Source organism: Centruroides vittatus, unplaced genomic scaffold, assembly GCF_030686945.1.
Source record: "Centruroides vittatus isolate TY-2023 unplaced genomic scaffold, ASM3068694v2 scaffold_3038, whole genome shotgun sequence".
Taxonomy (NCBI): Eukaryota; Metazoa; Arthropoda; class Arachnida; order Scorpiones; family Buthidae; genus Centruroides; species Centruroides vittatus.
The window spans coordinates 289,059-302,256 of NW_027122698.1; the positions used below are offsets into that span (position 1 = coordinate 289,059).

At 31.3% G+C, this 13,198-nt stretch overlaps 1 protein-coding gene across 7 annotated transcripts in view; it reads right to left on the reverse strand.

Moving 5' to 3' along the window:
• LOC136988021 (putative leucine-rich repeat-containing protein DDB_G0290503) overlaps window positions 1-11,676 on the reverse strand; it is a 72,322-nt gene extending 60,646 nt beyond the window's left edge. For 4 of the 7 annotated variants that reach the window (XR_010882713.1, XM_067285800.1, XM_067285801.1 and 1 more), the window contains exons 1-2: window positions 9,717-11,676; window positions 4,070-5,228 (exon numbers count right to left, since the gene is read on the reverse strand). Coding sequence is in view for 6 of the 7 variants with exons in the window: in XM_067285800.1 (XP_067141901.1) it covers window positions 4,070-5,228; window positions 9,717-11,177 (2,620 nt within the window). In the remaining variant the exon portion in view is untranslated. The remainder of the gene's footprint in view (window positions 1-4,069; window positions 5,229-9,716) is intronic. The other 3 variants (XM_067285797.1, XM_067285798.1, XM_067285799.1) reach the window with 3 other exon arrangements.
• Between the last annotated feature and the right edge of the window lie 1,522 nt (window positions 11,677-13,198).

The following is a 13,198-nucleotide window of genomic DNA, read 5'->3' on the forward strand; positions in this document are numbered from 1 at the left end:
AAACTTTTTGATGAAACGAAGAAATGTATGACTTTGTGCCTGCTCTTTTTTCTGATAAATTAAACTCTTTATTCTCTTAGTTTAATAAGGAATGAATTTGTCTTCTTTTCTGGCTTAATGACAACTATGTATAGGACTTTGCACTTACATGTTGACAACTATTTATGTCAGCTTGATCTTGATTTTTCTAAGTGAAAGCAATTTCACGAATATATTTTTTTAATCAAGCACATCACCAATGAAATATGATACAAAAATTTACATTTATGCGGAAAACATGACAATAACAAAAAAATTATATTCTGATATTTGAATATATTAATAATTTAATTTCTAATAAGTTTTCAAAATGCTAGTCTCATTTTTCTATTATTACCAAAGTATTCATCTCAGTTAACAGCAAAAGAAAAAAAAAAAATGATAAAAATAAATATTGATAATATGCAAGTGAAAAAGCACAAAACCTATAAATATGGCAACTTCAGATGTATATTTATGTTCAACTCCTTGAAACAAATATATAATTGTCTCACTACAAAGGAACCTCTTTAGTATTTTCATCGGCAAGCCTCGTAAAAATATACTGTCAAGGCTTTCTATTAAAAAATAGTCTTAAATAATACAACACCGGATAAATGCTTTTTGTATATAAAATATTCAACATAGCTTTATCAAGATTATTTTTATTAAAAAAGTAAAAATCTCTCTTTAAAACATGTGATAGGACTAAATACATTTATTAAAAATTAAAAGTAGATTTTTATCATTTAAAATTCACTTTTTAGAATATTCTAATGACTTCAGTATTTACAGTGTATTAAAAAATAACAATGACAGATAATATTTAATTGCGTATTAACAACATAAATTTATAAGACAAAGATAAAGTTTTAAGTAAAACTTATAATATAAAATATTACTTGTATGGATTTAAACTGAACCAGTTCATAAGATTAATTATTCATTAGTCTGTCGCAGAGTTCCTAACTATCTTTTACTTCTTATTAAATACATCTTTTACTTCTTATTGAAACAGAAATAACAATTTTTTATTAAACAAATCAAAACTGATAACTGTGTTTTTTATTTTAAGATTTAAAGATATATCAGTTACTATATATATCAGTTACTATATATTATTTTTTCTATTATGTTTTTCAATGTAAAAAAAAAAAAATTTTTTCACTCAATCCAAATGATCTGTAGTAATTTAATGAACCCTTAGGCCACTTGGTCTTGCAACTGAGTGATACCACTCAACGGTATCCTTCTTTCCCACAATCATTAGTGGCATGCATCTGTGGCATAAAGACACAGACCTTACCACAAAATGGCCACTACTGAGTAGCATGAAGCTTTTCATATGAATGACTGAGTGTGTTACTTAGTCACTGGTATATGTGACTCAGACACATCACTGAGTGACCCAGCTGAAAGCAGTTTTAGAAGCTGCTAGCATCCAATTTGGAAACTCTTGATGTACTGAGTTAAATAATTTCAAAATTGATTTATTTGTTAGCTTCTTTATTATACTCTAAATTTTCACATGACAATACAGTAAAACTTCAGTAGTTGAAGCTCCAAGGGGCAACAAAAAACTTCAAGTTATGGACGATTCAAGTTAGAGAACAATAGTGTGAAAAATGCTGATTCTGAATAGATTTGTATTTTTAGTTCTCTTGCATTATATAAAGAATATTTGATAGTTTTTTGTTTTAAACAGCCCATGTAATGCCTTTCAGCAAACTGTTCAATGTAACTAATGGAATCAAACATTTTTGCAGGTACATCTTGTTGAGATAAAGCAAGAGGACCACTTGTTTTATCTCAACAAGATGTACCTGAGCAGAGATAACTAACTGAAACTTTCATGGAAATCTAATAATTAAAATCATTTTGGATATAATAATTATTAAAATTCAGTTGGGAAAGTTGAAAGTTACATAAATCAGTGTCAGAAGACCATGAGAAACTTTGACTTGAAAATTTGAGTTAAGAAATTCAAGTTAGAGACATTAAATCCCTATGCTATTCCATTGAGACCTACTAAGTGCTTTGTTTTCTTCAAGTTAAAGAAATATTTGAGATACAGATGTTCTACACAGATGTTACACAATGCCTTACATGTTCCAGAAGATGTCTTTGCACTAGAGGTCTCATTGATGAAATATATCAATCAGTTAGAATACTTCCCCATTATCAGTAGTATTTAGTTGGGGTCTCAGTTTTTGTTTTCTGATCAACTTTTAGGATAACATGGACTTCAATCTCAGTGATGATTGCAGTCAGAGAATAAGACAGATTAAGCCATAATCTCAACCTCCCTAACCAAGAAAGGTTGATTCTAATCTACTAGGTTACCTTTTGGCACCATAATTTCAGTAGATAATTTTCAACATATCAATTTAAATGATAACATTACTACAGGAAAGAACAGGGAATGTAAACACTTTCTAGATGAATAAACTAGATCATTGTTATCCTGTTCTATTGATTACATTGCACAAGATGTGAAGTGTTATAATTGTGTAAATAGCTACTGTAAACAGTGTAATATAATAAATATGATTCTTCTGATCATAAATGAAGTGTTTTTATTAATTTTTTATTAATGAGTAAATTTCAAAACGTGGCCTAGACTTATTTCTATCATCAGTATATTACACTGAAGCTACTTAGTTTGTTATTAACCCATACATAAGACAACCAGATTTTAACATTGGTTAAGTGGGACAAAATTTATGGGTGGAGTGGTGTCCTGTTGAAAAAAATTGTTCTAGAACAACAGAATTTTATCATCAAAGAATGCAAAAACTGTATTGTATTATATTTTTTAAAATTTCAACATATATAAAATTTACAAATATAATAAATATATATACTACAGTAGAGCGTCGATAAGTGGAACTTCGGTAAGTGGAATGACCGTAAAGTGGAACGATTTTCAGTTGGACTGTGTCATGCTGAATCGAATGTTTTTGATACTAAATTTACTTCTAAAGTATAATTTTCATGTTTTTTTATATTCTTTAATATATTTATTTTGTTTGTACAAAACGCAGAAATAATTTTTAACAATACGATAGCCTTGATAATTATTATAAAAATTTTCGTTGAGCTTAAAATCAACGAAAATTCAACACGAAGCGACACGCAACGGAGAAAAATTCAACAGGAAGCGATATGCAACGGAGAAAAATTTGAACATCGGACAGGTTAATGTATTTTTTCGTACAAAGTCAAAAACTGGAACAAATCATTAACTGGAAGGACCCAAGTCCCCAATTGGTTCCACTTATCGACGCTCTACTGTATTATAATTCTTTAAAAACTCTTTATTCTTTTGCATATTTCTCAGTTGAGTGAATTTTTTTTAATAGTCTGCTGTCATCATCTAAAATATCATGAAATTTTTTGCAAGAATTTGTTAAATTATATTTCACACATAACATGGCTTTCAAAGTCTCAACACTTAATTGTGATTTATCAGATGTATACACTTTACTGTAGAAAAGAACACTTTTATGTAACATGTAATGAACAAAATGTTTGCTCATTTAGACAGCCTGTGAACACGTGTTGCTCCATTGCTGCAGCTGTGCGCCCCAAACTATTTTCTGTTGGTCTTTGCCACAAACACAGAGTTTTGTTGGCGCAGAATTTTTTATTTCTGATGCTCATGCACACCTTGGAACTGATACACGTGATACAAAATGATCTTTATGAATCTTAAGCATTAGACATAAGTTTATGACACATAATTGACAAAAACTTAATCTTTCAAAAACTTGGGACTTTTTTAAAATGCTTCAGGACAAATAGTTAAAAACCAGGATTGTCCCACCAAAAGCGAGACATCTGGCCACCTTACCCATACACTTAGTCATGAAAATAATTAGTAATGCATTTAAGGTTTTCAATTTCAAGATAAACATAAGCTTTTCAATGTGAAAAATCTTAAATCCGTAACTTAAAAATTTACAGTTTAAATTTTTGATTAACCTGAAAACAATTTGTTTTGTAATACAGTTAAATATAATAATATTTATTTTAAAAAAAAACCACTTACTAATTTCATCTTGAAGATCGCTAACAATTTCTCGAAGTTCCATTCTAGTTACTGTATCATGCATAACCTTGGGTGTCTTCTTTTTATAATTAAGTGCATCTTTTAACTTTTTATAATCTCTCGTCATTTTATTGTTATCAATTTCAAGCTGAACAAGTTTAGTCTTCAAAGAAGAATTCTCATCTTCTTCTGATTTTAATTTCTTTTTTAAAGACGTAATTAATTCGTTCTCTGATTCAGTTAATGATGCTCGGCGAGGTTTAAATTCTGCTATAATTGTTGTTGGAGAGAATCCACCACTCAAAGCTTTTTCTAATTCTTCTTGTGCAGCTGAAAGTTTTTTCTCCAGTGTACTGATTTTAGTTTTTAATTCTAAATTTTCTACCTGTAATTCTCCAGCAGAATCAAGGGGTGGCTTCCTACTAATTCTGAGCTGAAGTCTTTTATTTTCAGTCATTAGTTTTTCATTTTCATTATCTAAATCTGTAGTCTTTTGTCGTAACATTGCTGCTTCTTGTTCTATTAGTTGCAACTGCCTTTTCAAATCTACTTGGCTATCACTATCTAATGATCGACTACGAACAATAACTTTAGAGGCTTTTCTTCTGTATACTTGAACTTCAGTCTGTAATCTCTCATTCTCTTTATCTTTATCAATAAGTTTTTTTCTTAGTTCTCGAGCTTCGTATTCAAGAAGTTTCATTTTATGTTCAAAATAAGAGCTAGGACTAGATTTTTCAGTTGGTGCATCTGGAAGTTTTATATTTGCCATTGGCTGATTAACTAGTTTATTTTGAAGATATTTAATTTCTGACTGAAGATTATCATTTTCTTGCTCCAACTCATCTACTTTCCTTCTTAAAACAGACATTTCTTGTTCGCTCAAATCTAAATGTAATTTAAGTTCTTCCAATGACATTTCTTCTTTATCTTCATTATTTGTTAATTTAGTTTGTTTCGTAGTAGTCATTTTCTTTAATTGCATCATTAATATTTCATTTTCTTGTTCAAGTGTAGATAATTTTCTTCTGATAACTTTACTTTCATCTTCTGCAAAATTTAATTGTTCTCTAAGATCATTCTCTCTTTCCATTGCATCATAGAGATCACGAAGCAGACTTTCATTGCTTGGTGTTCCAGGATCTTTTGTTTTCATCATCTAAAACAGTAAATAAAGTAAGTTTAAAAGCTCTCAAAACCACTGAAATTTATCTAACACATCACCAAAAATATATTAAAAGTAGTTTTACGGTCTTTGTTTATAACATCTTCAAAATATTTAAAATCAGTCTATGTTTACATATTTAAATTTATTATAAATTAATTTTGCTAGAGAATAACTTATATCTGCCAGTTTCTCTCCTTTTGTTGTTCTAAAATAATACAGTACAGATAGGCCTCCTACCACGCAGTACCTTTACAAAGCATTTTCGCTCCAACGCGATTGGAAAAATGCTGAAATTTTCTTACAGTGCGGTACTTTTACAACGCAGTTTAGGGTATTTAGAAACGAATTATCTTTCACATAACAGAAAAATTGCAACAGATCACATAAGTGCAGTGGAACTTGATGAAACAAGCTCAATCTCGAAATAAGGCCAGTCAAACATTCTTGAACAACTATAATAAGTGACAATGAGGACTGAATTCGTGAGCATAACATTATGTTTCTTTTTGATTTTGACTTTTAGTTTTTATATGATGTTGAATTTTATTTAAGCATTTTATGTACATAAATTTAAAAAATGATGAAAATGTTACACCATAAAAGGCAGTTTTCTCGTTTTAGAACTGAATGGAACATATCTACCACGTTGTAGGAGGCCTACCTGTATTTCAAATAAGGATAAACACTTATGAAACTAGGTAATTCACACTCTGATGATAAGTTTTAAAATATTATTCTGTATAAATGCTTAGAAGTCTGTTTTACTTTCATTTTTAATTTAAAAAGTGACAATCAGTGTGTTAAAATGTTATCATGTTACAAATTTAATAAATTCATGCATAAAAATAAATTTTTTATCAACATTTATAAATAGATGCACTTTCAAGGTCACAGAGTATCGTGTATTAAATTATAATAAAATGATTTGAATGTAATTAAATAATTTGGATTCTTAAACTGATAAATTATAATCAGTTTAAAAATTAAAAATAATCAAGAACATTAAAGTTAGTCTTAAAAATTTACAGCTACTTAATGTCTACCTAGAAAATTTTATTATTATATTTTCTGAATAACTAATATAAATAAATTAAAGTCAATAAGACAGATAATAAATATTCTGGTTTCCATAAATTAAGGAATAAATGGAAAAATTATGATAATTTGGCTATGTATAGTCCAAAATACACAAAACTGAAATATGTTACAGGCAAAGTCATACAATATTAATGTATGGAATGCAAATAACTTATGCTTGCATAGGTTTATGTAAATACACAAGAGCAAACAATATAGTCATGTGAGGCAGTGAAAGAAAAGATTTCAAAATAGCCATTTTGTAAAAATGTCTTCAAGATGACATTTACTAGTGGCACTATAGAACTATAGGCAGAATTGAAGCCAGGCAAAGTCAGGTGGACATTATAAGGTAGTTGAACATAATGTGAGGTTGCCGAACCGCACATGTGATGTCGCTGAACCACACATGTGATGTCAGAATGTCCTAGTCACCCCGAAACGTGAGTGGGAGCATTTGCCACAGAGACAAGCTCCACAGTTACAAATAGTTACCTGGTTTATTATAACTAAAAGAATATGCTTACAGCTACAACAGTTGACCGTAAGCAAAGTCAGGTCTTCTAATTTGTTTCTTCTCTCAAAAGATGAATCCCACTGGAACTATTCTTTTGGATCCCTTTCAGAAGGTAGTAGGTCTTGGGGCATTGTAAGGAGAAAGTCCGTCACGAGGTCGAGTGCAATCCAGTTCAATACCAAGATGCAGAGGAAATTTCTTTTTCAGCGTATGGTGCCACACAATAGAAAGATGGGGAGAAGTTCCCCACATCCTTGAAAATGCCCGTTTTATAAATTTTTTCAGGTCCCAGACCGAACATTTTGATAAGTTGATGCCGACTCACCTCTGCTCTCCAATTGGTCCCGTCATTACGAAACGAAATGAGATCAGAACCCAGATCGTGAGATGAGTCAACACTGACTGGCAATTCAATTCCTATCAAAGATGTTCAATCTTAGGATTTACATTCATCTATTGTTTTAACCTGAGACACTCTCTCTTTTCTAACAATTCCATCAAACATGTCCTTATATGGGCATGAAGTTTATACCCTTTTCTTAAATGGCTTTATAAAAAATGTTTTTTTTTCTTTTCTTTTTCATTTTTAGTGTGGTTCCAGCCCACTTCTGGAGCCCCACAATAAGTCAATCTGGTCCACAGGATGCAGAGCCAGTTCAACAATAGTCTGCTTCCCAAAGACCAAGGCAGCCTTAGAACAATGACTTCCTCAGAAGTAAGACTACAACTTCAACTCATTCGAGATCTACGCTTGCTGCAGGTATAAAAAGGGAAGTATCAGCTTCTATGGTATGCGGAAGACCACCTGAAGGAGAGATGTATGCTAGACAACCAGTAATATATAAATACCCCTAACTACCCTTCACATGTATTCATGTCCAGTTCAAATGTTCCTTCCACAGGAAGGAACATTTGAACTGGACATGCATACATGTGAAGTCCAAATCAATAAAGGTACAGGTAAGTCAAGATGTACTTAATAGTGTAATTGTGACAAATTTTTATCTGGAGAGAGCCAGTAACCTCATATCATTTCTCTCATATCCATGAAAGGGATTTGTGGTGGAGTTAGTGTCTTGTAAGGAAAGGCATCTCTTTAGGTAAATGCATTGACATCCATTGCCACATGATAGCTCAGAAGTACATAGATGATATTCTGTACCCCTCTGCTTGTCTATATGCAGCCACAATTTGACACATGTACTCTGCAAGCCAATAATGTCCATCTTCCCACAGCTTGCCTAGTATAGAAATACCTTGAAGAGAAGAATATTATCCATATAGTGTGGCCATCATGCTCTTCTGACATAATAAGCATGTTGTTGCCCTCCATTCTCCCTATAGCGGTTCAAACTGTTTTGCAAGAACAATGGGTATTGCTGACTACAGATCTCATTGACACAATCATTAACATGGAACATTGCTGTTTGGACAAAATGCTCCTTATTGAGATCATTTTTCCTGTTTAATTCTGATATCTATATTTATGATTTTCTTTATTTGTTTAGCTAGTTGTTTTGTATCAAACATTTATGTGATTTTCAGTAACATTTGATATGATAAAGACTACCACTAAATTTGATTCAAACTGGATGTGTATTTTTTAACTTGTAACAATTCTTCTATTTGTTCCTTAATTCATGGAAACCATTGCACATTTTAAAATGAGTAAAACAATAATTTAAAATAGCAAATTTTATAACCAGAATTAAAACTTACATTACAGAATTTTTGTCTGAATAGAATAAAACAAATATTTGAAATTAAAATTAGAAAATATGTGTTATGATGGTAATTATTATTAGTTATCATTATATGTATAACAAATAGTATCTGGAATTTTAAGATGAAAGACAAAAGAGTGAATATTTAAGAGTAAGAGAGAACATACTCAAAAAGAAATCAAGGATTCTGTTAAGGTTAAATTTAGAAATAATAATGAGAATGACTCAAAATAGATTTAAAAAATGCATTAATTTCTTTAAAAGGTGTCAATGAACAAATTCTATATTTATTTATTTATTGACAATAATAAAATAGAGAAATAAATTTGTCAGTGAATAAAAATTCCTGTAGCTATTTTAAATACTTGTAATTAAAAAAGTCATTAAAAAGTGATGGTTTAGTCTCTAACTTCTCTATTTTTAAATATATTTAAGCAATAACTACACAATAAGAATTTTAATTACTGGTAGGAATACCAAATAAACAAAAAAATCATTTTATTAATTTCAACAGGTATAGGGCCTATTTATTTTAAAATTTATCAAAGAAAATTAATGTTATAGCTTATTAGATTTATTTTCATTTTACTATGGTATATTGTAGACAACGAATTTCATTATTCCCTTTTAATAGAACATATATTACTTAATGTTAATCATTTTGCAATAGGAATATTTTAAAAACAAAACTAAATTAAATAAAACAGGATATGTGAAATTTGAATACTTTTTTGTAAATATTACAAATTGAATCAAAGATAATCATATAATATTTACTGTAGTTAATATGAGAGAGGAATGTAGAACTGAAGGGATAAGGCAATGTAACACATAGGCAATCTGCCAAGGATGTCTCACAGGTGGATTTTCTATAGAAAATTCCCCTATTTAAATGTTAGACATGTGACAAAACCCTGGAAAACTCCATATGGCCAGATTATTAGTCAGGCTTGAATCCACAACCAACTACTGGTGTTTGGTAGCTTTATATACTTGGCCACCAGTGGGCCCTAATAAGAGAGACGAACACATAATATGATTTAATACTAGATAACAATGAACAAATTTCTTAATTGCTATACAAACTGCAATATATAAATAAAATATAAATTTTTTGATAATAAAAACTAATAAGATTTTAAAATTAACAGCATAACTAACCTCTGGCATTGGAGAGAGACTTCTTCTACTTCCTTTTCCTTGAGTACGAAGATTTTCATTTTCATTTTCTAATTTTTTGTTTGTTTCCTTTAGAATCTCTAGTTCATCTTGCATTTTCACATAAACTTCCTTTGCAACTTTAAGTTCATTTTCTAATGTTTTCATTTTAGTTTTATCTACATCAATAACAGCAGTGGCTTGCATTTCTTTTAATCTGTTTTCTGCTTCGTTCTTTTCTAATTCCATCTGCTCGCATTTTTTCTCCGACTTGCGTAATTTAAACTGTAAAACTCTACAGTTTTTGGATATTGCTTCGATTTCCCTCTTTAATTCTCTGAATTCCGATGCTTGATCTTCTCGAAAATTATCATGTAATTCTTCTAATTCTTCCTCCAATTTACGAACTTCCTTTTTAATTTCTTCATTTTCTTCCATTAAATCCTCACATAATGTTTCGGCTTGATGTAACTTTTCTGTTAAGCCATTCACTTTTGTTGCTACTTGTTCAGGCGTCTCTCTCTTTTTTAATTCATTTTTAACTTCTTTAACTTCTATTTTCAAGCTTTTATTTTCATCCTTTAATTCTTCGTTATTAGTTTCTAATTCATTAACTTTTGTTCTAAGTTTTAATAACTCTGAAGCAGTTTTTTCTAAAGATCTCTTATCTGCTTCCGAAACCATTCTCCTTTGTAAAATATCCTTCTTCTCTTTTTCGAGTCGAGTACATTTTTCTTCCAAGGATTCGATTTGTTTCTTTTGGGATGCTATGGTCGACTGCAAATCCTCAATGGAATCCTGAAATACGAGAGTCGTTTCAGTCGTTTCGGTATTTTCCGTGGCAGCAACACTTTCGGAATCACCGTCAGTTTTACTCTTAACAGACGTTTTCACGTGCAAGATAAATTCGACATCCGGAGACGTATTTTCTACCGTGTTATCACTGAGAGCCGACAACTGCTTATCAACTTCCTTTGCCGCAATAATTTTAATACGTTTTGCCTTCTGCGCTTCTGTTTCATTTTCTTCAGTCTTCTCGGACGCCCCGTCGGGTTCCGACCTCTCCAAAATAGCCTCGTCAGAAGACGTGCTATCGGTCACATCGCTTTCTTCACTCTCTTTGTTTACCTTCGCCTGACCATCATTTGACGAAGAACGCGACCTGGAACGTCTACCGGTGGAATTAAAAGTCCTTACCGACTGACCCTGTTCCGAATTATCCAGACTGTGTCCGGCGGCCTTAAGAATCTCCGACCTCGTCCTACCCGCCGTTTCGGTCTCGCGTCTTCTACGGGGAAGGGATAGGACAACGCTCGGTGATTCTTTTTCTTCCTGTTTCCTTCTCGAAGCCGGTGCCTTATCCTTCGCATCCAATTTGTGCTCGCTGAGATCTCTGAAGCACCTACGACATCTAGTCGGCCTAACGCCATGAGGCATAAATCCAGGACACGTAGGACCACTCATTTTTTTACAATTTAACACAAAATACAGGGAATTTTTTACAGTTTAAAACCCAGAATATAACGAGCATCTCCTCTGCAGTTTTAGCAGTCAATATAGTTTAGTAAGCGAGAGAAGGTCATGGTTAGGTCCATAAATGATGGCAGACGAAGGAAACAAAGTGAAATTTATCCTCTTCCCTTACATCCAAACGAACTCAGCTGTTGCCCTCCATGTGTTGTTTCTTCTCTCTTTCTCTGCCTGGGAATATTTAACGCACCATTCCCAAATTTAAACCGAGCCAGTACATTTAATATATAAATAGCCTCGAATAAAAGACTAAGTTACTCCCGTTATTTATAGTAACTACGTAGATCCTTCTACGTCTACTAAAATACTATTCAATTCATAAATTTAACTTCGTATTATACAAAATTATAATATATTTACAAAAATATAAATAGATATTTCCGAAAAAATATTTATTTTTTAAACGATTCTCTGTTAAGCTCGTTAAGTCGCAAAAGCAGACGATTGTCGAAATCCTCATGGCGCCACCTGGAAAATTTTTACAATTTTAAATAATTATTTATTAAAATTTCTGTCTTTTGTGTGCTTTTATCTAATAACTCGTGTAAAATTTTGTCTTATAAATTTATTTTATTATTATTAATCAAATATTTTTTTTTTATAAAATGTGCCAAATGATTTTAAGATTTATATAGAATTTCGCGTGGTTTGCGTCAATTTACGTCATATTTACATTCTTCTTAAATAAAAATGACGTCAAAATGATGTAAAAAGTATATTATATAAAACTTATTTATACTTTTTATTAAATACATTTTAAAATATCGATTATTCGATTAAATTTAAGCGAACTTTACCGAAATGAACAAATAGTTATCGCCAGAGAAACGATGTCACTTCCGTTAACATATGTAATCAGCAACAAAATATTGATACGATTAGAAATATAATAGCCGAAACATACTAAATTTATGTATTAAATTCAAAATATTTTATATTTTATTTCGGAAATTCTGTACTCTTAGTTATTCATTTTGCCATTTAATTGCCAGAGGAAATGACGTCACAATTCTTTTAAATACTGTACTTTTTAAAATTGATTACAGCCATATTTATCTGGAAAATATTATTTAGCTTTTGTTTAAATTCGAATCAACAATTCATTTTTTAACATATTTTTTCAATTTCTACAGAATTCAATGCATAATTTTAGACAAGCGATGGGCTAAACGTAAGCTTATAACATTAAGCCTACGAGAAAATAACGAGGTTGAGACCAAAGTTTTAAACGCGAAAACGTGAACGTCGGACGTTGAGCGCCGCTTTCCTGTAAGCCTAGAAGTTTGACAATGGTGTTTGGAAAGTCAGTGGAATCATGCTCGACATTCCAAACGCCATTGTCAAACTTCTAGGCTTACAGGAAAGCGGCACTTGACGTCCGACGTACACGTTATCGCCTTTAAAACTTTGGCTTCAACCTTGCTATTGTCTCGCTTTACGACGGAACACAACTTCAACTTATAATGCCGAATATACGGAAAACAACGGCTCACCTTACGACGGATCTACAGAAGCCAATTTTTAACTCACTTCAATACAATTAAATATGTTTATTTGCCTTCGAACATCACAAATCTCAATAAAATGGCTCTTACTAACCTTATATGCTTGGTATAAATTTAAAATTCAAGTGCCATTTTCTCAACAAATTCTAAAACTGTCTAAAACGGTCAGTTGCCTAAAGAAAAAATACGGAACGGAACAATTCCAATGTAAAATAGGCCTATTATTGTAAATCGAAAACCTGTCTAATGCGTAAACGCGATTTTTTGGTTACCAATTGCATAACGTAACGCGTGTAAAGAGGAAGTTTTTGGCGTAACAATAGCTAAATTGTGGATCATAACGCTGTAACTTTAGGACTGAGTCCTGATCCACCGTCCGTAAACCTGAAAATTCTAGTCGGGTTTCGTTTTAGACAAATGTTACTGTATTTTCTTAACCTTCTTGGTTAA